This window comes from Stenella coeruleoalba (assembly GCF_951394435.1).
Source record: "Stenella coeruleoalba genome assembly, chromosome: 19".
In the NCBI taxonomy this organism is placed as follows: Eukaryota; Metazoa; Chordata; class Mammalia; order Artiodactyla; family Delphinidae; genus Stenella; species Stenella coeruleoalba.
Window position 1 is genome coordinate 16,311,597 of NC_137165.1, and position 26,286 is coordinate 16,337,882.

The window sequence follows — 26,286 nt, forward strand, 5'->3', positions numbered from 1 at the left end:
TAAAGGCATACACACTATTCGTTACCTCAGGCAGGTAGAATGGATGGGGGAGGCTGTGCCTTTAATATGTCTTTGCATTGTATTGTTTCACTTGCTACAACGAGCATCTCTTATTTTTTGTAATTTGAAAAACGCCAAATGAAAAATATCATGCAGGGAGTTCCCTGGTGATCGAGTGGTTAGTTAGGATTTGGCACTTTCGTCTCCGTGGCCTGAGTGCAATCCCTGGTTGGGGAACTGAGAGCCCGCAAGTCACGGAGCATGGCCTCCCCCACAAAAAAAATTCATGCAAAACAACACCAACAAACTAATTCTGCTTATGTTGCCTATTTACAATAGTATTGTCCCTCTAGTCTACCCTCCATATCCCTCCTAATTTGCTGCTGGAAGCACTATATCTCTTTGGTTACTCACCTGGCATCTGACATACCAACTGCAACAAGGACTAAGCATTCCAAGTCACACTTTATATAATACAAGCTTTTACTACTGGCACTTAAGAGTTTTCTGTCTTGGTTTTTCTGCCCCTTTCACCCTTGTTTTATTTGTTGGACCTTTTTGATTGACCAGAAGTACATATACCTTGGGATTCCCTCTGCTAAGTCTGGGGGAATCCCAGGCTCAAGTCTGTGTTCTGTTGTCTTTCTCCCAGTTTTCCAGTCAAGCAACTGTTCTCTCTAGCATCTTTAGGTTGCACCATTATGTTTCTAAAGCGGTGTTGTCCAACAAATAATGTAAGCCTCATAAGTAATTTAAAATTTGCTAGTAGCCCCATTAAAAATTAGGTAAAAAGAAACAGATGAAATTAATTTAATGTATTTTATTTAACCCAATGTATCTAAAATATCATTTCAACATGCAATCAATATTTAAAATAAGATATTTTATTCTTTTCTTTTTTCATACGAAGTCTTCGAAATCTAGTTTGTATTTTACATCTATAATACATCTCAATTTGGACTAGCCACATTTGAAGTGCTCAATAGCCACATGTGGCTAGTGGCTATGGTACTGGACAACACAGTTCTAGAAGAGCCCATCCCCTGAGGGCCCCGAAGTTCGTAACATTATAGTTTTTCCTCTCCGGGTTATTGCCTTTTCCAAATTCATTATGACTTAAGAGTGTAAATAAGGTGCCGTGAGCGTTCAAAGGAACATACTTCATCATAAACTAACTCTGGGGACTTCCCTCGTGGCGCAGTGGTTGAGAATCCGCCTGCCAATGCAGGGGACACGGGTTTGAGCCCTGGTCCAGGAAGATCCCATATGCCGTGGAGCAATTAAGCCCATGTGCCACAACTACTGAGCCTGCGCTCTAGAGCCCACGAGCCACAACTGCTGAGCCTGAGTGCCACAACTACTGAAGCCTGCGCACCTAGAGCCCGTGCTCTGCAACGAGAGGCCACCCAATAAGAAGCCCGTGAGCCGCAACGAAGAGTAGCCCCCGCTCACCTCAACTAGAGAAAAGCCCGCACGCAGCAAGAGACCCAAGGCAGCCAAAAATAAAATAAATTAATAACGTTTAAAAAAATTATATTAAAAAAAACCCTGTAACTCTGAATACTTAACTTTAGGCTGTTTCCAAAAATCAATCCCACCTCCAGTAGCTAATTTCCCACACAGACGGGTTTCAAGCGAGAGGAGAATGCAGTAGTCGGTAGTATGGGTGGCAATCTTGACTCTGCCATTTTACTACCTGTGGGCATTAGGCAAAAGACATTATCTGTGACTCGGTTACTACGTCTGTAAAACGGGGATATTTACGGTGCCTACTTCATATGCCCTTTTGGGGATTAAAGGAGTTAAGATATAAAAGGCATTTGGAAGAGTGCCAGGTGCCTAATAAATGTTCAATACTTGTGAGCTATTATCGTTCCAGTAAACTTGTTGCGGACCCTGAGTTAAGTCCCAAGAAAAGCCCAGAAATTCTGAAGAGGCTAAATGACAGCGCAGGCTGAGAACCACGTCTCAGGCCATCACGGACGCAGGACCTATGCGCGGACCGAGCAGCCTACGTAAAAAACGCTCCACTCACCTTCCCTTCTATACCCCCGACCGGCTCCTGCCGGTCAAGGCTGAGAAAGCTGAGGGAAACCCGAGGAGAAACTTCCTAAGGCCAGGCCACGGGGACAGCTTTTCCGACAGGGTGTGAGACTGGCTTACTCGAAGCAGGAGGGATGGACTCCTCAACTGTCCAACTTCCCGGTCACCCTCTCGGAGGTGAGGCCGAAAGGCCGGCTTTCGGGCTGGAGCACGTCCCGGTGGGTTGGGGGTCGGTTCGCAGAGCGCGCGCGCACAGGGGACCGGGCGGGGCGGGTCCAATACAGGCCCCGCCCCAGCCCGCCGGGCTCGAGCCCGGAGCGGACGCGCCCACCTGACGCACTGAGACTTCGCAGCCAATCGGGAAGCGCGGAGCAGGTTCAAATAAAGACGGCGGGTGAGCATGGCGTCGCCTCTTGCGTCTAGGAGGTGATCACCCTGTGTTGTTTTGAAGATGTGGCGGGTGAAAAAACTGAATCTTAGCGTGTCGCCTTCGCCCCAACCGGTGAGCGGGAGGGCCTCATGGAGAGAGAGAGCTGGGCCGGGGTTTTGGGTCGGGGTCGCTGGCAGTGCCGGGCGTCGTGGAAAGCAGGGTCGAGCCTGGGGACGGGTGCATGTGGAGTCTAATGCTGGTCCTGATGTTCAGAGGACTGGGGTTGGAGCCTACTCTTGTTATTGCTCGTGAGCTTCTTAGGGAGGGAGGGGAACTTCTTAGGGCAGGCTGGCAGAGCCCAGGCTTTCTCACATTCTCTCTTCTGTTTTAGGGAAAAGCAGCTATGAGAACGCCTCTCCGAGAACTTATCCTGAAGCCTGGTGCCCTCACCAACTCGGGAACAGGGCCCCCGATAGCCTACTCGTCCACCTCATCACTGTGCAAGCTAGGGCTGCAGGTGAGATTCGCCTGGCCAGCCTCTCGACTGGGCTCTTTGCCGAGGCGGAGAGCTCAGAGGAACAGAGGGCCAGGGTTGGAACGTAATTAATAACGATAATGAAGTTTCCTTCTTCGGTGACATCCATTTACAGCTATTGAGGCCAACAGAGAGGTACCCTAGGGTCGCTAAAGGAAGTCCATTGAGAACCCGCACCTCTATTTAGCTGTTAGTTTTTTTTATCACCACCTCCCCCGTTCAGTCTTTACCAAACGTCTCAGAAATAACTATCACTTTGGTTAGTGGTCTCCCTTTTTTTTTTTTTTTTTTTTTTTTTTGTGGCACGCGGGCCTCATCACTGCTGTGGCCTGTCCCGTTGCGGAGCACAGGCTCCGGACGCGCAGGCTCAGCAGCCATGGCTCACGGGCGTAGCCACTCCGCGGCATGTGGGATCTTCCCAGACCGGGGCACGAACCCGCGTCCCCTGCATCGGCAGGCGGACTCTCAACCACTGCGCCACCAAGGAAGCCCCGAGTGGTGTCCCTCTTAATAGGGACTCACTTATGGAGAAGTCAGTCAGTTTTAAGAATGAGGCAATGTCCATCCATTCCCAGAGGTAGTCAAAACTCCCCTGGGATCAAGTTACACCCCTGAACCACCGGAGTTTAAACTAGCTCCTTGTAGAACTGCCCTCACTGAGCTGTACTTTTGTGAAAGGTCTTGAGAGACATAGCTATGGTAGAAAATGCTTTTCAGTTCAAATAATGAGGATTGACTGTATACATTTCTCTGCCTGTTGCTTTTCTCATTTAACAATGTGGTTTAAATCCCTCCATGTCAACTAGTGTAGCGCTAATTCATAAGATACTGTGGTATGCGTCAATCATAATTTAGTCATAAATGGTCATTTATCTTTCCGCTTTTTTTTGCTAATGCAAACAATGCTAATGTAAATATCTTTGTACTGATACCTTTATTTCAATGAGATACATTTTCAGGAGTAGGATTATTGGTTTGAAGGAAAGATATTTTTAATTTTAAATTTTGTCAGATTGCTATCTAAGAAGCTATTACAATTCATATTCTCTCCAGCATTGTATGACGATATCCATTTCCCCACATCACCTCTTGTAGTAGTTGTTAGAGATCTTTAAAATTTTAGCCAGTCTGATGTGGTATCTTATTGTTACTTAAATTTGCATTTTCCTGACTACTAGTGAGTGTATCTCTTACATGTGAATTGGTTATTTGGGTTTGCTCTTTTGTGTAATGCTTATTTATATTATTTGCTCACTTTTCTATTGGGTGGTTAACTCTTTCATCATTTTCTATGTGTATATTATAAATAGTCATCATTTGTCATGCTTTTTAGCTAGTTTGTAATTTTCTTTTGATTTTTACCTTTAATCCAGGGGTTATCTAGGAGGGGTTCTTAATTTCCAAGTGCTTAAAAGCCATTTTGTGTCACCTTTTAAATTTATTTTCTTGCATTATGATCAGACTGTAATCTGTTGTCTTTGTAGCCAAGTATAGGATGAATTTTTCTGAGTGTTCCATGAACATATGAAAAAAAGCATATTTACTATTCAAAGGATGTCACATTCTATTATATCCAACAACAGATAGTTAATTACTCTGTCCTTGCACTTTTTTTAGTCTGCCAGATCTGTTGAGTTCTGCGTTGTCCTTGTCTGGTTTTGGTATCAACATAATTTTCGCCTTGTAAAATGAGTTAGGAAGTATTTCCTTCTCTTTCTTTAATTTTTTGGAAGAGCTTGAGACAAATAGGTATTAAATCTTCTTTGAATTTTGGTAAATTCAACCTGTGAAATAATCTGGTCCTGGACTTTTGTTTTCTGGGAGGTTTTATTTTTTAATTAATTAATTAATTAATTAATTAATTTTGGCTGCTGTGGGTCTTCATTGCTGCGTGCCGGCTTTCTCTAGTTGCGACGAGCGGGGGCTACTCTTGGTTGTGGTGTGCAGGCTTCTCATTGCGGTGGCTTCTCGTTGCGGAGCGTGGGCTCTAGGCACACGGGCTTCAGTAGTTGTGGCGCGCAGGCTCAGTAGTTGTGGCTCGTGGGCTCTAGAGCGCAGGCTGAGTAGTTGTGGCACACGGGCTTAGTTGCTCCGTGGCACGTGGGATCTTCCTGGCTCAGGGATCGAACCCATGTCCCTTGTATTGGCAGGCGGATTCTTAACCACTGTGCCACCAGGGAAGTCCCTCCTTTAGCACTTTGAAAGAAAACTTGAAAATTTGAAATAAAATACATGAAAGTACATAAAACATTGAGCCTAACAAATTTGTATAAAGCACACATCATTGTAACCTATACCCAAGGACATTGCTAGAATGTCAGAAGTTTTAGCTCAACTTTATGTTTTAAAATTTCATCCACTGCTGTAAATGAGAAATTTCATGTAAGTCTAATTCTTTTTCTTTTTTTTTTGTAAATAATTGGTCTTTATAATCTAAAGCTTCTAAAATAGTTTTGTTGTTCTGGTAGTTCAGAAATTTTATCATTTTTTGTCAGTCCTGCTTGGAACTTGGTGAGCCATTTTAATGTGCAAACTCAGATCTTTCTTTACCTTAGAGAAATTTTCTTCTAATACTTGTTAATCAGTGCCCCACCTGTACGTGTTCTCTTTTCTCCTTGAACTTCTTTTATTCACATGTTAGGTTTGCTGGCTTTATCTTCCAGTTCTCTTAGCTTTTCCCTCAGATTTACCTTTCTTTGTATTTTTGTCTTTAAGATATGTCTTCCACTTGATTGTTCAGGCCAGTAATTCTTGTCTTAACTCTGATCATCCTCTTTCAATGAATATTACTAAAATTTTTTGTTTAGAAGTAATATTTATTATTTCCAGAAAGTCTTTGTGTGTGTGAATTGTACTCAGATCTTCTTATGTATGCATATATTTTTTGGTGCAAATTGTTTTCTGTTTCTTCCGTCAGCTGTATTTTGGTAGGACCTACCTTTCCTAACTGTCTTAGGATTTGTCCTTTCTCTGGCTACTGGATCCACATAAGTACATTCATATTGTCCTTTTTTTGTTCATTGAGTCTCAGGACCAGCAGCCCTGCAAGTGGTAGAAAGTGCAGTGGTCTCCATCCCTATGAACCAGCAATTGGGAGGTTGTCACTCCCTTTTCAAGGCACCAGGAAGAGTCTTTCTGCTCTTCATTCTCCTTTGCTACAAAGGCTAGAGCTCTTCAAATCCCAAGGATTGAATGGCTTCAACCCATGTGTTCAGGATACCCTCAGTTCTTGCGGTCAAGGAGACTAGGTCACTGGCACAGGTTGATGTTGCCCTTTCTTCCTACGGTACATGGATCTCTGTGGGCCAAGTGCTCTCTCACTCTAGTCCCCAATTTCTCATCTGTTCCAAAAGGACTAAAATCTTATACCAACTGTAGAACTTGAGCCAGGGATCCCTCCTACCCTAGAAGTGGGTTGGAGTTAGGATTGGAGAAGAGTGGGGTCACTTTCAAGCTACCATCTTCCCATGACATGGATAGATTATCTTAGCCTTGTTTATACTGTAACCTGGTTCACTTGGAAGGACCCAGAATGGCTTCCCAGCTTTTCTACTGGGTCTCTGTAGTAAGTAGCAAGGCTTAGCCAAGGTCTTACCTAAGTAAAGGTAATGAGAACTCTTTCCTTTTTTGAGTTCAGACAGTATCCTGCACCCATAACTGTATATTGGGAACCAGAACTGACAGTATTAGTCAACTACTTTTGTTTCCTTTGGCAGGAAGGCAGCAACAACTCATCTCCACTGGATCTTGTCAATGCTAAGAAGACAGACTCCCCTTCAGAACAGTTCAGCCATCCCTCAACATGTCTAGAAGCTTGTCAACATGAATCAGATGAGCAGCCCCTAAATCTGATTCCCCAAACCAATTCTACTCCCAGAACATCTGAGGAAGCAGTAGACCCCCTGGGCAACAATGTGGTTAAAACCATGGTCCTTGTGCCTTCTCCAGGGGGCCAGCAGCAAAACATTACAGTCGAGGCCCATCTAGATACCATGGCAGAGACACACAGCTTCTCTCTAGATGAGCCTTTGAGGACAGGAGATCTGCAGAGAAAGGGGGTGGCCCCCTGCATGGAAGACAACTTTTCAGAAATTGTTCCTGCTATGCCTGAGAAACCTACATTTCAGAATCCTCCATCCCATCTGTTGGAGTACCCACAAAATTCCTGTTCTGAGCAACAGCTACACTGCTCCAGGGAAAGCCTGAAGGACAGTAGGACTGAGGCTGTGCCTAAGGACCTAGTCCCTTCTGAAAGTAATGCCTTGTTGCCTTCCTCCCCGCTCTGGCTTTCCCCTTCAACTGTCTTAGCAGCAGACTTCCCTGTCAGCCTTGTGGACCCAGGGGAGGAAATTTTAGAGCACAGAAGTACAGAGGAGAGAGAAATGAGGTTTCCCACATTCCCTGAGGAGGCTGAATTGGGAGATCAAGCACTTGTCTCAAATATGGACGATATCCCATCCACAGACCTGACCCCAAATCCAGGAGAAATGGAATCCCAGGCAGCTCCAGGGCCAGCAGTAGAAGATGCTGGGAGCATTCCCGTCTCTGATATGGGGCCTTGGATGTCTCCCCTGGCCTGGTTGGAAAAAGGTGTAAATACCTCCGTCATGCTGGAAAATCTCCGCCAGAGCTTATCTCTTCCCTCTGTGTTTCGAGATGCTGCGATTGGCACTACCCCTTTCTCTACTTGCTCGGTGGGGACTTGGTTTACTCCCCCAGCACAGCAGGAAAGGAGTACAAACACATCCCAAATAGGCCTGGTGGGCACCAAGGACAATACTTCTGAGACAGAGCACCTTCTATGGGGGTAAGTATCCCTGTATCTTTGTGCTCCTGGACCTGCCACTCCCATCCCTTTCCCTCTCTTCTCCTCATGTTCTTCTCTTCCTACTGCAGCCGTCCTCCAGATCTGACTGCCTTATCTCGACATGACCTGGAAGATAATCTGCTGAACTCTCTTGTCATTCTGGAGGTACTCTCCCGCCAGCTGCAGGACTGGAAGAGCCAGCTGACTGGCCCTCACCCAGAAGTTCAGGACAGCAGCACACAGACTGACACCTTTTCCAATGGGGTAAGAAGGTTCTTCCCAAAGTGTGGAGGATCCCAGTGGGCCCTCTTCCTTAGAATATGTATAAAAGCTGAGGATCTGGAAAATCCCTTAGAGCTGTTGGTACTCACTATACCCCTGGGGTACATCAAGACCTTCCAAGGGAATGCAAGCAAGGAAAGTTTTAAAGGAATCGGTTTCTAGATCTTCATCTTCCAAATGCACTCTTTACTAATTTGTTTTCTTTCCTACTTCCCCATTCTCAGTTACCCTTGCCCAATTTACTAACTTTACTATAAAGAAGAGCATATTTACTACCTGTCCTGAATCTTACATTGTCAAGAGGCAGCATTCAAAGGACAAATAGAAAATATTTGTGTACGTGCTGAGAAGGCAAATGACTGCAATGATTATGTAACATGTCATTTTTGTGTGCTTTCAACAAAATTGAAGGAAGACTCCAGTTATGTCAGTGGATGGAAGTTCACTGTGAGATTTTCGGCGTGTATCTCCAAAGGAGCTCCTAGAATTGGGTGACATGCCCTTCTTCCCTTCTTTCATTCCTACTTATTCCCATTATTTATGTGAAGAAATTTTCTCACAGAAATCTTTTTTTTTTGGCTGCACCACATGGCTTGTGGGATTTCATTTCCCCAACCAGGGATCGAACCCAGGCCTTTGTCAGTGAGAGCACGGAGCCCTAACCACACGACCACCATGGAATTCCCTCACATAAATCTTGTATCTGTAAGAATGGAAAATAGGCATAAAATTCTTGCTGAACTACGTCTTATTGTAGGAATTATAGTAATCACAGACACGTGAACTAATAAGGGGAGGGATGCTCCATCTATTTCATTAGTAGATGGATCTCCAGTAAAATTTTACTGGATATGTTTATGATTTTAATTAAAAATTATATTATTACAGTGATTAGTATACAACTGATGAAAATATTTCTCCATCCAAAAGAGAGTTTTCTCACTTAAAATCTTATGTGGGACTTCCCTGGTGGCGCAGTGGTTAAGAATCCACCTGCCAATGCAGGGGACACGGGTTCGATCCCTGGTCTGGAGAGATCCCACATGCCACGGAGCAACTAAGCCCGTGTGTCACAACTACTGAGTCTGTGCTCTAGAGCCCACGAGCCACAACTACTGAAGCCCGCACGCCTAGAGCCTGTGCTCTGCAACAAGAGAAGCCACTGCAGTGAGGAGCCTGTGCACTGCGACGAAGAGTAGCTCCCATTTGCCACAACTAGAGAAAGTCTGCGCACAGCAACAAAGACCCAATGCAACCAAAAATAAATAAATAAATTTAAAATCTTATGGTCAGAGGAATTAAAAATTTTTTTAAATTTATTTAAATTTAGATGAACTTTTGTTGTCATTGCAGAGATACTAATAGAGTTTAAAGTGTAAAAGTATGTTTTATTAGGATAAAATTCTGAGAGGAGTAAAAGTAGAGGTTCAAGGAGAAAAAGGGATGATATAAAATTTCTGTTAAAGAAGAACTTCGTGTATTTTTTAAAAATTAATTAATTTATTTATTTTTGGCTGCGTTGGGTCTTCGTTGCTGTGCAACGGGCTTTCTCTAGTTCCAGTGAGTGGGGGCTACTCTTCGTTGCGGTGCGCTTCTCTTGCTGTGGAGCACGGGCTCTAGGCGTGTGGGCTTCAGTAGTTGTGGCACGTGGGCTCAGTAGTTGTGGCTCGCGGGCTGTAGAGCACACGCTCAGTAGCTGTGGCACATGGGCTTAGTTGCTCCGCAGCATGTGGGATCTTCCCGGACCAGGGCTCGAACCCATGTCCCCTGCATTGGCAGGTGGATTCTTAACCACTGTGCCACCAGGGAAGTCCCCTTTGTGTATTTTCTAAAGGTATCAAATAGGTATTAAATCATTATGGTTTATAAAGCAGAAACAAACACACCATTGTAAAGCAATTATACTCCAATAAAGACGTTAAAAAAATCATTATGGTGTATGTAACATTTATACCATTGGGTATATTTAAGACTGATGTAACAGTTTTATTTCAAACTGTCAATGTTTATAAGGTCGTGGAAATTACAGCCTTTGTAACGATTTAAACGTAAGGGTACTCCAGCTTTCAAAATTACTGTAGGAGATATGAGAGGAAAACAGTTTAAAGACCATTGTTCTAGAGGAGTCTTGCTGTGAGAGCACAGGCCGAGGAAGTAAGGGAATGTGTCAGGGAAGGAATTGAGGTCCTTAGTGTTGTGCCTGTTGAGGTAATAGGTGGCTGCTGCTAAGAAGAGATGGTCTCGGGAATTCCCTGGTGGTCCAGTGGTTGGGACTCCGCGCTCTCACTGCTGAGAGCCGGGGTTCAATCCCTGGTCGGGGAACTAAGATCCCAGAAGCCGCGCAGCGTGGCCAAAAAAAACCACGATGGTCTCTAAAACTCCAAAGACCTCCTTTGAGTTGAAAATATCCTCAAAATAATGACTTTACTTTTTGTCAAAATCCTGGAAGCCATAGGCTCATCATTCCTGTATTTTCTTATTTTTGTATCCTTTCCTCTTGTCCTTGACCTTGTTCCCCATTCCTGAGTTGGCCTTGTACCCTCTTTCCTTGAAGCTTGCCAAATCCTTTTAGAGACCACTGGAGCAGAACCAAAGAGAGGAAATGACAGTGCCTTCAGCCATTCCCCATCACAGTGCCATGTCCTTGCCGCTTGGCTGCCTCATTCACGCTAATCTCATCACCTGCCTGACTGGCCAGCCCTGAGCAGTATGTGTGCCCTGTTCCAGGGCTCCAGGGGTAACTCTGTGCCTTACTGCATGATGCAGTCGGGAACAATGTCTGCTTTGCTGGGGAGGGGAGCGATGAACTCCAAGAGATCTGCGTCCTTATATCCAGGCTGCTGCAGCATCGTGACTCAGCACTGCTGCTCCAGCACTAGGCTTTTTCCTAGACGATGGCTGCCTTGCAGCAGTAATGAAGGTTCCCCACTTTTCTCTCAGAACTTCAAAGTTTCTCTACGGCTCTGCTGCCTTTGAAATCATACTTATCTACTCCACATAGCACACTAAGATTTTCGTCTGCCCCAAGATAATGAACAGACCATTAGAGATTAAGAAAATTAAAATGAGTAGTAAATAAATATTTGAGAAGGTTACCATTACTGGTAATCAGAGAAATGCAAATTGCAACATGAGATGCTATTTTCTTCTGACAAAAGAGCAAAGAATAAAATAGATAATAGTGGTAAGCATTGTCCTGTCGTCAGTAGGGCATAAATTGGTTCAATCTTTTTTTTTTTATGCTTTAAAACAGTTATATTTAATATTACATTTAAAATTTTTTTCTCTTGTTTGAACATTATGCCTTTAAACGGGTTCAGCCATTTTTGAAGGCAATTTCAACTGCTCAAAGCAGTTCAAACTTTTTGATCCAGTAACCCCACTTCTAGGGTTAAATCCTAAGGGGAAAAAAAAATTCTGCATAAAGATGATAACTTAAAAAAAATGAAAAATAATGAAAAATAATGGTACATCCATAAGATGGGATATCCTAGTTATTTAAAAGTATATTTATGAAGAGTTTTTTTTTTTTTTTCCAGCCATGCAGTGTGGCATGCAGGATCTTAGTTCCCCCACCAGGGATCAAACCCATGCCCCCTGCAGTGGAAGTGTAGAGTCCTAACCACTGGACTGCCAAGAGTTTTTAATAGTTTAATAAGTTTAATGTTCATGGTTTTTAAAGAAAGGAATTCAGAATCCGCCTGCCAATGCAGGGAGCATGCGTTCGATCCCTGGTCTGGGAAGATCCCACATGCCGTGGAGCAGCCAAACCTGTGCGCCACAAGTACTGAGCCTGCGCTCTAGAGCCTGCGAGCCACAACTACTGAAGCCCACGCACCTAGAGCCAGTGCTCCACTGCAATGAGAAGCCTGTGCACCACGACGAAGAGTAGCTCCCACTTGCTGCAACTAAAGAAAGCTCACACACAGCAACGAAGACCAAACCGTAGCCAAAAATAAATAAATAAATAAGACCCCACAAGCCCCATGGCCTAGCCAAAAAAAGATACCTAGAGCTCAACATACATACATAAATAAATAAATAAAAAGAAGAAAAAAGAAAAAAAGGAGTTCAGAGTTCATATAACCTCTAAGAGGCTTTGAGGTGAGGTAAAATATCAGCAGAGGTTAAAAATGAGTGATGCTCCACTTTGATAGGTCTCCCTAAAGCACACATCCCAGTCTCAGGCTCTCAGTGAGGAGACTAAATGTAAACTCAGGGCTAAATAACATGAGTATAATAAAATTAAGTAAGAAAATCAGGGCCCCACATTTATTTATATATTATAATCACAATTGTGGTTTTTCTTAAGCATTACTGTCTTTCATCAAATCTAAGATACTATCAATATTGAATGCATACCAATGTCAGTGGTGTTAAAATGTAAAAAGACAGGGACCTCCTTGGTAGTTCAGTGGCTCAAACTCTGTGCTTCCAATGCAGGGGGCACGGGTTTGATCCCTGGTTGGGGAACAAAGATCCCACATGCTGCGCAGTGCGCCAAAATAGAAAACAATTGTAAAAAGGCAATCATCTTAGAATTTATTAAATATAGTTCTTTCTTTTTTTTTTTTTTTTTTCGGTACGCGGGCCTCTCACTCTTGTGGCCTCGCCCACCGCGGAGCACAGGCTCCAGACATGCAGGCCCAGCGGCCATGGCCCACAAGCCCAGCCGCCCAGCAGCACGTGGGATCTTCCCAGACCGGGGCACAAACCCACGTCCCCTGCATCGGCAGGCGGACTCCCAACCACTGCGCCACCAGGGAAGCCCTAAATATAGTTATTTCTTTGCAAATCAGTAGTCTACTACTTTTTTCTCCCCCTGACACCTGAGGGAGGTAACATACTCATCAGTTACAGCAAATCTCTATAGCAAGGAAATCTGGTGTGGAGGTATATTGAAATCTCTTGGGGTGGGTGCTGTACTGTTGGTTGAGAATCACTGCTCTAGGGGTGAAATTGATAATGATTCTTTTTCCATTTTATTCACTTTCCTATTTCCAAAATTTTACAGTAAACACATAATCAGAAAAAAAAGTTATTTTAAAAAGTAATTTTTCTGCCTACCTCTGGATTTTTTCTGACTTGGCTTCATCAAGCTGTGAGCCTTGCTCCTGATTTTAATGGGAAAGGTTCCTGTATCTCGGTGGGAGGGGGAAAGAGCTGCTGGTGGTGCATGTTGCCTATGCAAGAGGGGCAACTCTGTTTCTCCAACTAGATGAGTAAGAAACCTCAGCATCTTCAGGAGAGCCAGGAGATTGGACAGGCTCTGCGGCAGGCCAGGAATGTCATGGTAAGTGTTGATTGACCTTACACCGTTGCTGGGTCTCCTGTGAAGATCAAGAATGGCGACTCCTGAGCAGTTAGCAGATGATGGATGGTACTCAGCCATGGTAGTGAAGGGAGGTTTCCTTTTGTTAAGAACATCTCTTCCTTATTGGGAGCGTGAAATTGGGGTTGGTGGCTTCCTCCTCAGTGTCCCAGCTTACTTCCTGCTTAATGACTTTATTTGATCTAGCCTAACCATCTCTCCCTCTACAGCAGTCATGGGCGCTGGTCTCTAAAGAGCTGATATCCTTGCTTCAACTATCTCTGCTGCACTTATATGAAGATAAAACTGCTTTGAGTCAGGAGGTAAGCAGCATGCAGATGGAGGCAGAGGCCTTTGGTGGGATTGAAATTCAGCCAAATAAAGAAACCAGACACAGTATATGATTCTTATCTTATAGTCTTGGCGTACAGAAACCTTGGTGTCCCGCTGTTTTGATGTGTTGAAGAAACTGAGGGCAAGGCTCCAGAGCCTCAAAGCAGAAAGGGAGGAGGCAAAGCACAGAGAGGAAATGGCCCTCAGAGGCAAAGATGCGGTAAGGTGTCAGGCTTTTGTTCCTGGATGTAGGAGGTCTCTTCCTAAGGTTCCTGCAGGAACATAAATTGACTTGAGACACAGATGGGTGGCCTGAGAACTGCTTGCCCTGGGGAATAATGAACTAAACTGCTGGTGTGATGGATAGTTATGGCTTTTTGTGCTGTATCCTTCCTCTGCCCGCAATGTCCTCTCAACCTCTTCTCTAAACAGGCAGAGACAGTGCTAGAGGTTTTCTGTGCACACGCCAGCCAGCGCATCAGCCAGCTGGAACAGGACCTGGCATCCATGGGGGAATTCAGAGGCCTTTTGAAGGAAACCCAGACCCAACTGGTAATTGAAGGCATATTCTTTCCTGGGATCCATACTGACACACTGGGAGGATGGTCATGTACCCGTACTTCCCTGTATCCACAGGGAAAGGGCTCCCTCCATTGACAATCCTTCTCATGTAGGTCGGGCTTCATACTGAGCAAGAAGGGTTGGCTCAGCAGACAGCAAGTCTTACTTCAGCCTTGCAGCAGGACTGGATATCCATGCAACTGGATGTGAGTATTTGGGGCCATTATACTGCTCCTTTGCTCACAGCCAGCCCTGTTAGGAGTCTTGTCTCAAGGGTGCTCTTCTGACCTGCTTGCTTCCCCTGGTAGTATGTAACATGGACAGCTCTGCTGAGCCGGTTTCAGCAACTCACAGAGAAGTTTACAGCCAAGAGCCGGCAGACCCTGCAGGAACGTGATGCTGCAATTGAGGAAAAGCAGCAGGTACAAACCAGGAGTGGGGACTGCTTAGGCCTCATTTCCTCCTTCTTCTCTACAGAAGGCCTTTCTGATGAGTGGTGTCATTAGCCTCTTCCCTGGGACCTGTCTTCTTTCCATCTGTGGGTTTGGAGACCAGCCAGTCCCTTTGCTATAAGATGGCCTTCAGCACCTTCTTCAGCAACTTTCCTCCTGTTTCTACTTTTTCCTGAAGATCAGACTCATTTGCTGCAGTGTTTTTGCCCAGGAACAATGTGGTTTATTGTCCTGTCCAGAAAGAGAAACTGGACTAAGTCTTGGGACTCTTGATTCAGGGGGAGCTGTGGGAAGAAAACTGTCTTTTTCTCCTAGGTTTCCAGGGAGCTGGAACAAGTCTCTTCCCAGTTAGAGGACTGCAAAAGCCAACTAGAACAACTGGAGTTGGAAAACAGTCGTCTGGCAACAGGTGTGCGTGTGTGCATGCGTACAAGCAGTTGTACCCTGCTGAGGCTTGGGGTGTGGCAGTAGCGTAAGAAAGTGCTCTAGGGCACTTGTCTTAGAGCAGAAGTGTGGGGACGTTTGGGCCTGGTGACCACATGGTGTCATTAGGATAATTTTGGTCTAGATCTCCGGGCTCAGCTGCAGATTCTGGCCAGCATGGAGAGTCAGCTAAAAGAGCTACAGAGTCAGCATGCCAGTTGTACCCAGGACCTGGCCATGAAGGATCAGTTGCTCTGCCAGCTTACCCAGAGCAGTGAGGAGAAGGCTGCTCAGTGAGTTCCTCTCAGGTTATTGTGGCAGTAGGCATCCAGGATGTGGGACCAATGGGATCTAACGTAAGGTCTCTGGCAGATGGCAAAAGGAAGAGATGGCATTAAAACATATGCAGGCAGAGCTGCAGCAACAACAGGCGGTCCTGGCCAAGGAGGTGCAGGACCTAAAGGAGACCCTGGAGGTAAGGAAGATGGCTTGGGGCAGGGGAGCTGCAGGAGTGTGACTCTTCCCTGATGGTATTGAGGTGAGGTTTGAGACTCTGGACTGGAAAAAGCCTCTGTTCCCAGGACTCTAAAATTTCCCACTTAGATGCATTTTCCCCCTCCCTTCCTTTCTCCTTGCCTTCCTTCCTGCTCCTGTCTCCCCAGTTTGCAGAACAAGAGAATCAGGTTGCTCACCTGGAGCTGGGCCAGGTTGAGTGTCAGTTGAAAACCACCCTGGAAATACTCCGGGAGCGCAGCCTGCAGTGTGAGGACCTGAAGGACACCATGGAGAACCTGAAGTAAGACCTCTACCTTTCTGTGCTTCCCTGTTAGTGTTTATCTCAGGACTGCTTCTAGAAGCTAAAGTCTCCAAGAAGGGAATTGTGACAGGGTCTGAGAGCCTCTTGTTTCCCCTCTTTGAACGCAGTTCTGTGTGGGGATTTGGAGAAGTGTTCAGGGAAGGTCACCTGGTGTTTGGCTGTCTTCTCTGTTCCTTCCTTATTTCAGGGCTAAACTGGCCAGCACCATGGCAGAGAAACAGCAGCAAGACCTGGAGAAGACACGCCAGTATTCCCAAGAGCTAAGGGTGCTGACTGAGCAACTCCGGAGCCTGACCCTCTTCCTACAGACAAAACTGAAGGAGAAGGTAGGGTCCGGGGTTTCCTTCTCTTCCCTTACAATTGTATCAATATCTTCGAATAAAGACGGTTTTATTTCTTCCTTTCCGAACTGTATACCTTTTATTTCCTTTTCTTGTCTTACTGTGTTAGCTAGAACTTCCCCTATAGTGTTGAAAAGGAATGGTGAGAGGGGACATCCTTGCCTCGTACCTGATCTTAAAGGGAAAGCTTTGAGTTTCTCACCTTTAAGTATGATGTTAACTGTAGGCTTTTTGTAGATATTCTTTATCCAGTTGAGGAAGTTCCCCTCTAATCCTAGTTTACTGAAAGTTTTTCCACTTGTATCCTTATTGTATAGAATGGTCTTCCTAAAATTCTACTCTCGTCCCATCTTTGTGACCTTCAGTGATTTTCAGTTGCCTACAGGATGTCTTCAAGCTGTCACTCAAACTTTTCTTCTTCTGTCTCCTACCTCCCTGTTATGAACCGTTTACTCCCATAGACTGCCTACGTACTACACACACGTCTCATCCCCATTTGCACCCAGATGTGTGCTGTTACCACGTCTGTTCTCTTCTATCTTCAAACTGGAAATACCTTTTCCTTCCTATTAAAATCCTCCCTGGTTCACCTTCTTCTTTGAAATGTTTCCAAACATCAGTGGACTCAGTGATCTCCTGCTACATTCCTCATGAACTTACTCTCCTTTTGCACTTGTATTAATTTTCCTTGGATGTTTGGTCTCTTCAACTAGACTGTATTTAAAGAAAGCAGAAATTTAGCCTTGCTTCTTTGGCTTCCCCACAGTGCACACTGAACAATAAATGGATATTTTTTAGAATGCAGCGTTAGTTAGCTTATTCAACAGTTAAAGACACAGCCAGAATCCTGAAATCGAATTGCTTATGATCTCACCCCATTCCCCAGTGTGTGCCAAGCACAGGAATCCAGTCTTGCAGGGAAGACAGACAGATGTAAACTTGTCATCTTGGCTTGTGATTATGATAGAGGTTGCCTGGATGGCCACTGAGGGTTGCTTGGATGACCACAGAGAAAGGAGCATCAGTTTTACCTTTGAGAGTTAAGATGTCTTCTCAGAGCAGGTGACTCTTGGTCAGAGTCTTGAGGTTAGAAGTTTGTAGGGCAGGGTTGGGTATATAGGAAGGCCCACCAGGCAGAGGGAATAGTATGAAAGTCATAGAGGCACTATGGGTACTTTTTGTAGTGTCTACCTTGTGACAAGACCTGGGTTAGGTGCTGGGACTACAGGTGAACAAGGCCAAGGCCCTGCTCATGTGGAATGTGGTGAGTTTGGGAACTGGGAGGTAGCTCTTTATGATTGGATTATAGGAGCTATGTGGGGCAAGGATGATAAGCAGAAAAGGCTGGCGAGCTAGGCAGGAGGCCAGATTTTTGAAGGTTTGAACTAAAGGGATATGGAGGAGGGGATGAATTGGATGAATTGAATACATATTTAGGAAGTAAAAGTAACAAAATGGGGACTTCCCTGGCGGTCCAGTGATTAAGACTTCTCCTTCTAATGCAGGCGGTGCGGGTTTGATCCCTGGTTGGGGAGCTAAGATCCCACATGCCTCGCGGCCAAAAAACCAAAACATAAAACAGAAGCAATATTGTAACAAATTCAGTAAAAAAGACTTTAAAACTGGTCCACATCAAAAAAATCTAAAAAAAAAAAGTAACAGAACGTGGTGACCAGTTTGATATAGGAGTGTGGTGGAAGAATGAATGATGATCTCTAGATTGCTGGAAAGATGGTGACACTCTAGAACTGGGATTGGCAGACTTTTCCTGTAACGTGCAATATGATAAATATTTTCGGCTTTGCAAGCCACATGGTCTTTGTCTCAACTACTCAACTCTGCCTTTGTAGCTCAACAGCAGGCATAGAAAGTATATAAATAAATGGATGTGGCAGTGTTCCAATAAAACTTTATTTACAAAAACAGGTGGCAGGCCACATTTGAACCACAGGCTGTAATTTGCTGCTCCCCTGCTCTAGGATCTTAAATACAGATGGAGGAATAGATTTTTGGTGGGGTGGGACAGGAAAAATGGTTAGCTCAGCTTTATACACACTAAATTTCAGATGAACTGTGGAGCAATCTGGTAGATTTTTCACAGGTAGTTGAGCCTTTGGGCCTGGAGATTGGGAGAAGGTCCAGTTGAGAGAGACAGATTGAAGGGTCATCCATGTAGAAGTGGATGTTTTTGTGGAGCTCCTGAGGTGAGGCCACCTGGGGAATGTAAAGAGGGTCAAGGATGAACCAAAAGGAGCCCACAGTTAAAGAAAGACCTGTGGATAGAGAGAAGAGATAGCCAGAAAGGTATGAGTCCTACCTGTGAAGGAGAGAGAGTCATGTCACACAAGTGAAGAAAATGAAGTTTCTAAAAGAACATGGTCATTGGTTATCACATAGGTCAGGTAAAATAAGACCTGAAAGGTGTCCGATGCCATTGCTGTACCAAATAATGAGAATTTTTGTGGAATGGTCGGGCAGAAGCCTGAGTGTAGTGGGCTAGGGAGTCCATACATGGTGAGAATTTTAGGCAAGAAATGTAGGCTTTTCTTTTCTTTTCTTTTTTTTTTTTTTAATGGAAGAGAAAAGAAAAGGCAGTAGCTAAAAGCATACTTAAGGTAAGAAGAAGGGTTTTTGTTTTTTTTTTAATTGTTGTTCTAGTGAGAGAGAATTAAGTTCAGGGAAAGGAGCTAATGGAGAAGTTGAAGATAGAGAACAGAGGTGACATATAGAACAGCATCCCGAGGAGATGGCCGGTGAATACCTGGAAGTTCAGGGAACCCACTATCCCTGAAAAGCAGCTGACGTTTTTTTTTTCCTTTGCCCTTAGGCTGAACCAGAGACCCTCCCGATAAGCACAGCCTGTGCTCCTTCCCAGGAACACCCTCTGCCCAGTGACAGCACCTTTTTGAGAAGCACCCTGACAGCAGTGGCAGATGAAGGTTAAAGGCCCTGGAATTCAGGGGTGGGAAAGTTGTGGCGCTGCTCCTGATATCTTCAGCTGTTGAAGATGCCGCCAACAGACCCTGTCTCTCCCTGGCTCCCGTGATGGCCGACCCTTGACTGGGTCACCCGAGGGGCCCTCTACCATGGTTGCATTTTGTTTTAGAGCCAGAATCAGCTCCTGTGCCCTTGCTTGGAAGTGACAAGAGTGCTTTCACCAGAGTAGCATCAACGGTTTCCCATCAGCCTACAGGTTAGGATGGGCTCCAGGGATCCTGCCTCATTTCTAGATCTGGTAGTGATGATAAAGACTAAAGCAGTGAGAAGTGCTTTGCTCTAAAAACCTCAATTTTACTTGGGCTCATTTCATTTCTGCCTTTTGGGATCGGTAGTGTTCCAGACATTCAGATCCTGTGGGTGGGGAACATGGATAAGAGTTGTGGAAGTGATAGCTACACACTCCTTCCTTCCAGAGCTAAAGGGCTCTACCTCTATCTAGTACTTTGTCTTTCAGAAACCCCAGGCATCGAGAATAGCCTGGCAGAAATGAGTACTATGACTCTGGAGCTTCAGAGCCTGTGTTCCCTGCTGCAGGAGTCTAAAGAAGAGGCTGTCAGGACTCTGCAGCGAAAGATGTGAGTGGAGTGCAGTCTTGGTGAGAGGGGGCAGGTCAGGTGAGCAGCCCCTTATGTTAAGGGCCCAGGCAGCCCCTGGGGGGACCGGAATAATGCTGAATTCTTCCCTCCCCTAGATGTGATCTGCAGGCTCAGCTGCAGGCCCAGGAAGAACAGCATCAGGAAGCCCAGAAGGCAAAGGAAGCGGACATAGAGAAGCTGAACCAGGCCTTGTGCTTGCGCTACAAGGTGGAGGAGGGGCCTGGAAGTGAAGCGATGAAGAACTGGGGCAACTGTGAGGGCCCACTGGGAGCTGTTGTCTCTCCAGGAATCTGGGTGGTGGAGATTTTCCAACCATTGCCCTAGTTTTGCCCTTCCTGGGGTCAGACAATTCACATGTTTGGGAACCAGCTATAGACTGACCCATCTTCCAGGCTGACCTAGAACTCCAGGAGAGCTCTCTCAACAGGGAAATGTGCCTGGCCTGACGTAGCCCTAGAGGAAGAATTGGAGTGTTACCAATTGGTATCACCTGGGCTGAGCATGGTCCGGCACAAAATCCTATCTCCTGGCAAGGGCTGCAAAGAAGCCAGCTCTCCCACTGCCTTCTTACCTCCCTTTTCCTCACAGAATGAAAAGGAGCTCCAGGAAGTGGTACAGCAGCAGAATGAGAAGATCCTAGAGCAGATAGACAAGAGTGGTGAGCTCATAGTACGTTCATCATGATGCCCAGCCTCTGCCTTCTATGTCACTGGTAGCCAGGGTCCCAAATGTGGGAATTGGGTCCCCTGGTCTACCCTTGCTCACCACATGGGAGAAGGATAGAGAGGACCTTTGAGGGCTACTAGATACCTCTCCATTCTCATCCCCAGAGGCTTAGAGAGGAGGTGACCCAGCTCACCCGTTCACTTCGTCGTGCAGAGACAGAGACTAAGGTGCTCCAAGAGACCCTGGCAGGCCAGCTGAACCCCGACAGTCAGCCCATGGCCACTAACTGGATCCAGGAGAAAGTGTGGCTCTCCCAGGAGGTGACTCAGAGTTAACAGAAGAGCTGGGCAACTGGTGGGAACCCTAGGCTGTGCCCCTACTGATCTGAACATATCTGTAGGTGGACAAGCTGAGGGTGATGTTCCTGGAGATGAAAAATGAGAAGGCAAAACTCATGGTCAAGTTCCAGAGCCACGTAAGAATTTCCATGTCATTCTAGGGCTATTTCCTGTCACCACTAGCAAGTGCCCTGCCATATTTATCTTTCCCCACAAGCTATGTTGTTCTTTTAAGCATAGAGCTTATGCATCCTATTTGCTTTTTAGAGAAACATCCTGGAAGAGAATCTGCGGCGCTCTGACAAGGAGTTAAAGAAACTAGATGACATTGTTCAGCATATTTATGAGGTAAAGGAGGGAGGGAGTGGATGCAACTAAGGCACTTGGTATAAGGCCTGGCCCAGGGGGTACTGATGAGTATAGTTGTGGTTCCCAGCCTTTGCTGAGAGCTGGGCCTGACTCACTATTGCAGCCTTCTCTGTGGCTTCCATTTTCGCCCCTCTAACTCAGTGGGTGCTTCTTGGGGCTGGGAGCCTTGGGCCTTTGGCCTGTGACCCTGAGCTGCCTTTTCTGTATCTCTTGCCAGACTCTGCTGTCCATCCCAGAGGTCGTGAGGGGTTGCAAGGAGCTACAGGGATTGCTGGAATTTCTGAGCTAAGAAACTGAAAGCTGGACTCTGTTTCACCCCTTTTTACCTGCAGTACTCCCTTACCCCAACACCAGGACCAATTGGCTTAGAGCCAGCTCTGTTTAATGCTATTTAAATAAAGTATATTTAATGTATTTCTTCAGGCTCACTGAATCTTATTTCTTGGGTAGGAGGTGGGTGGATGAGGTCAGGGGAGAGGCAGCTTGGCCCTCTTGCCTGGGCATCCTCCACACACCCCTCCCACTGCATCCAGAGCCAAAGCCAGTCTCCCCCCACCACCCCGACGCCTTTTCTTCCCCAGATACTCTGGTAACTGGACTGCTTGTTCCCTGGCTCACTGCCTGTAGCCCTGGTGAATAAGGGGGTGAGGACAGAGAAACTCAGTTCCTTACTCTCTGCCCTGGACTCCCACACTGTTGGTGCCTGTGTCCCATCTAACCCAACCGTTGTGATTGTTTAGGTGACCCTCCTTCACCAGACCAGGCTTCGTCCCCAACAGCCATCACAGTGCTCTGCACATGGTAAAGGCAATTGTGGCAGAAATGAGGCGAGGCCATTTCCTGCCCATGGGGCCTTGGTGGCTGGCCCGCAAGGTGGGAGGGGGACAGTGCGCAACCACCTCGGAGATCCCAGCAGAGTAGTCACTCCACCTCGTCGCCCCGCCTCTGTGGGCGTGGCCTCGCCGCTGACTCCAGTCCTGGGAGAGGGCGTGGCCAGGGCGGGGAGGTGCTGGCCCCGCCCTCCGGGGGAGTCACGTAGCTCTGCAGTCGCCACAGCCTCATTTACAGGAGCCGGGCTTGGAGCCACAGCTGCTGCGGACCTGAACCCGAGCTGCTCCTGTGGCTGCCGCAGCTAACTCGCCGCGCACAGGTGAGGCCCGGGACGAAGCGGGAGTTGCTCAGCATCTCCGCTTCCTCTCCCTGACTCTTCTTTCTGCCTTCCTTACCCTGCTCCTGGGGCCCCTGGATGTGCCTTCTCAGCTCTCTCCTTACATTCTCTCTCCTTTCTGTCCACTGGAAACCCCACACCACTGCTCAGCTTCTCCCACACCACTCCTTCCTCTTAAGCTCTTATGCAGCTTTTCCAATCCTAAATCCGCTGCCTACTGGATTTTTCCTTGGGGTTAGCCTCTCTCACCCAGACCATTTTAATCTCAGCCTGCTGCCTCTCCTAGGCTGAGTTCCCTCTCCAGTTCTCCTCCCTTCATGGTCCCCCCGGTCTAGGTCCTTCCACCTGACTAGTTAACCTGTCTCCCCATCATCTCCCCACAAGTCTCCTCCCTGCTGCTCCTGCATGTCTCCCTCTCTCTCCTCTCAGGCTCTCTCCTCATTCCTTTCAACCCTGATCCTCTGCTCCCATTCTCCTGACTGCCTAGGCAGTTAGGTTCAGGGAATGGAGGAGAGGTTATGGAAGCCTGTGGCCGTGTTTTGTGCCACTCCTCCTCCCTACCCCCACTCTTTTCCTCCAGAAGCTGAGGGAAGAGGGGTGATGGGTAATTTTGCCTCATTCTGAAGCCTCTGAAGTAAGTGCATTTTCCCTCAGGGCCCTGCTGAGGATGAGAAGAGGGAAGGTGGAAAGGCCAGTGCTTACGCCCACCTGAAGAAGGGGCCAAATTCAGTGAAAAAAGGGTTGGCATCTTTATTTGGGCAGTAGTTTCATAAGAAGACCTACAGCTTTGGGGCTGCTCACCTCCCCACCCCCACCCTGGGGCTGGGAAGGGTGCCCAACAGGGACAAAAGGAGATGTGGGAATTGGGGCCCTGAGCCTGCTGGCTGTCAGAGGGATTGGTGCCATTTTAATGCCCAGGACCCATGCCAAGGACTGCTGCTGCCCTGTTCCCAGGCCCTCCTTGTTGGGGTGGAAGGAAAAGGCCATTCCTCTCCATATGGACAGGAGAGGAAGCAGAGGAGGTAGTGGGTGGGGTCCAGCTTTTATACCTTGTCTCCATTCCACAGAACTGTCACCATGCCCCACTCGTACCCAGCCCTTTCTGCTGAGCAGAAAAAGGAGTTGTCCGACATTGCCCTCCGGATTGTGGCCCCAGGCAAAGGCATTCTGGCCGCAGATGAGTCTGTAGGTAGGTGGGGGCCTGTGGTCAGGTGGGGAAGAAGTATCCAGGGAGCCCTGGGGATGACCTTCCCACGCTACTTCGTTTGCCCCCAGGCAGCATGGCCAAGCGGCTGAGCCAAATTGGGGTGGAGAACACAGAGGAGAACCGCCGGTTGTACCGTCAGGTGCTGTTCAGTGCCGATGACCGTGTGAAGAAGTGCATCGGAGGTGTCATATTCTTCCATGAGACACTCTACCAGAAAGATGATAATGGTGTCCTCTTCGTCCGTACCATCCAGGATAAGGGCATTGTCGTGGGCATCAAGGTGCAGCCACTGGCCCTGGATGGGGGCTGAGCGTGGAAATAGGTGTGTGGGTGTGAGGGGTGGCAAGCGGAATCCTGCCTGGGTTCAGTTCTGTGCCTGTGTTTCCCCTTCAGGTTGACAAGGGTGTAGTGCCTCTAGCCGGGACTGATGGAGAAACCACCACTCAAGGTACAGGAGGGGTGGGCTTCAAGACCACAGGGTTGTTGGGTGGTTGCTGCTGGCAAAGAGGAGCAGAGTAATGAGGCCGGCACTATGCCTGCAGGGCTGGATGGTCTCTCGGAACGCTGTGCCCAGTACAAGAAGGATGGCGCTGACTTCGCCAAGTGGCGCTGCGTGCTGAAAATCAGTGAACGCACGCCCTCAGCACTTGCCATTCTGGAGAATGCCAACGTGCTGGCCCGCTATGCCAGCATCTGCCAGCAGGTGTGCCTGTGTGTGTGACAGGGGGTCAGATGGGTGCTCTGTGCCTGGGGGTGAGAGGGTTACATGGCTTTCTTCCATCTTACCTACTGCCCATCCCAAGATACTCTGCTCTTACCTGCAGAATGGGATTGTGCCTATTGTGGAACCTGAGATCCTGCCTGATGGAGACCATGACCTCAAACGTTGCCAGTATGTTACAGAGAAGGTGAGTCCACACCTGGGCACAGACATATACCACAGAGAAAGCCTGACAGGGAGCCTGTTCCCCACAGTCCCTGGCTCAGGTGCAGGCACCTTCCTCAAGCACTCTTTTACTTGATCCCAGAATGTACCTGTGAGTCTGACCTATACCCACCCTCACAGTCATGCCCACCCAGCCCTAGACAGGGAACATAATGTAGTGAGTGGCAGGGGCCCAGAACCTTAGTAAACCTCCTCTGATCCCCAGGTCCTGGCTGCGGTGTACAAGGCCCTGAGTGACCATCACGTGTACCTGGAGGGGACCCTGCTCAAGCCCAACATGGTGACCCCTGGCCATGCCTGTCCCATTAAGTATAGCCCAGAGGAGATCGCCATGGCAACTGTCACTGCCCTGCGTCGCACTGTGCCCCCAGCTGTCCCAGGTACCACCCCGCTTCCAAACCTGTTCCTTTCCCTAAGACCCATTCTCACGTTCTTCCCCCGTTCTTGTGGCCTCCAGGGGTTCCTTACCCTGGAAAAATAAGGAGTGATCAATCAGTTTGTCTTCTCTTCTCCACCCTAGGAGTGACCTTTCTGTCTGGGGGTCAGAGTGAAGAGGAGGCATCTCTCAACCTCAATGCTATCAACCAATGCCCCCTTCCCCGGCCCTGGGCCCTCACCTTCTCCTATGGGCGTGCCCTGCAGGCCTCTGCACTCAACACCTGGCGAGGGCAACGGGATAATGCTGGAGCCGCCACTGAGGAGTTCATCAAGCGGGCCGAGGTTGGGAGCTAGAGGTGGTGGGTGGGGAGGTAGTGTGTAGCCAGGCAGGGTCAGCACCCAAAGGCTGTAGTCTGGGAAGGTTCAGCACCTGTGGACTGGGTCAGCCTACTTACCCCCTTCCTTTTGCAGGTGAATGGCCTTGCGGCCCAGGGCAAGTATGAAGGCAGCGGAGAAGATGGTGGAGCGGCAGCACAATCCCTCTACGTTGCCAACCACGCCTACTGAGTACCCACTCCATACCACAGCCCTCGGCCCGGCCACCTGCACCCAATTTTGCCTGTAGTTACGGCCAGGGCCAAGTAGCCATGAAGAGTGGAGATGCCTCCACCCAGCACTGAGTCATCTTCCTTTTTTCTCCTCCCCTCCCCTCTCCGATTGTTGCACCTGGGACCATTGGATGGGAGGATAGGGAGCCCCTCATGACTGAGGGCAGGAGAACTTGCTAGAAGTCAGAGCAGGATGCCTGGGTCTCCCCCGTGCCTCTGCCAGCCCCCACAATTTCCCCATGATGGGGTTGCTTCTCCTTGGGCTCTCCTTGCCCGCCCTCTCTCCTGGGATCAGAGGGTAGGGCACCAGAGCTGACTCATGCTTTGGGTACATACCACATAGCAAATAAATGGTAGCAAAGCATGCTACTTTGTCTGTCTTCTTTACACATCCAATTCCCACCTCCCAGTTTCTGATCTCTGCTGACTACTGTCTCTGAGCCCTCTCCGACTGTGGAGGTGGAGAGGGTGGGTTTTGAGTTTTACTGGGCTTTAAGTTTGGGTGGGGAGGGGCACACCCAGTCACCATTCTCAGCTCAGCCTCTTGCTGTTGATGTCCGAGGCTGGAGCGTGGCAGTGTGGAGGGCTGTGAGTCTTTCGGGAACTGCCACTTCAGAGGCACTTGGCAGCAGGTGCAGAAGGATGGAGTGAGGCAGGACTCAAGCTACTTCTGAACGCAGCTTTTGCACATGGCCCCAAACTGGGATAAGAGGCGATGGGAGGAGTCTCTCACCT

General features: G+C 47.5%; 2 protein-coding genes across 5 annotated transcripts; both read left to right on the plus strand.

The window, feature by feature from the left end:
• The first annotated feature begins 2,322 nt into the window (after nt 1–2,322).
• Nucleotides 2,323–21,939, plus strand: SPAG5 (sperm associated antigen 5). The gene is made up of 24 exons (XM_079905705.1): nt 2,323–2,545; nt 2,805–2,930; nt 6,665–7,755; nt 7,845–8,019; nt 13,256–13,330; nt 13,579–13,671; nt 13,767–13,901; nt 14,114–14,233; nt 14,356–14,448; nt 14,551–14,664; nt 15,010–15,103; nt 15,263–15,410; nt 15,490–15,592; nt 15,780–15,913; nt 16,122–16,260; nt 19,103–19,214; nt 19,382–19,468; nt 19,730–19,850; nt 19,967–20,078; nt 20,460–20,540; nt 20,702–20,857; nt 20,938–21,012; nt 21,143–21,223; nt 21,462–21,939. The coding sequence occupies exons 1-24, from the start codon at nt 2,495–2,497 to the stop codon at nt 21,531–21,533; spliced, it is 3,588 nt and encodes a 1,195-aa protein (XP_079761831.1). The 5' UTR covers nt 2,323–2,494; the 3' UTR covers nt 21,534–21,939.
• A 198-nt stretch (nt 21,940–22,137) lies between these two features.
• On the plus strand, nt 22,138–25,908 carry ALDOC (aldolase, fructose-bisphosphate C). Of its 4 annotated transcripts, none has more exons than XM_079905859.1 (10): nt 22,313–22,394; nt 22,996–23,046; nt 23,480–23,601; nt 23,688–23,899; nt 24,013–24,067; nt 24,162–24,322; nt 24,444–24,527; nt 24,771–24,945; nt 25,086–25,285; nt 25,415–25,908. In XM_079905859.1, the coding sequence occupies exons 3-10, from the start codon at nt 23,490–23,492 to the stop codon at nt 25,508–25,510; spliced, it is 1,095 nt and encodes a 364-aa protein (XP_079761985.1). In that variant the 5' UTR covers nt 22,313–22,394; nt 22,996–23,046; nt 23,480–23,489; the 3' UTR covers nt 25,511–25,908. The 4 variants fall into 4 exon arrangements, with proteins under 4 accessions (XP_079761982.1, XP_079761985.1, XP_079761983.1 ...); XM_079905857.1 differs by lacking the exon at nt 22,996–23,046 and adding an exon at nt 23,067–23,152 and having other exon boundaries at nt 22,353–22,394; XM_079905858.1 differs by having other exon boundaries at nt 22,354–22,394; nt 22,993–23,046.
• Nucleotides 25,909–26,286: the final 378 nt, after the last annotated feature.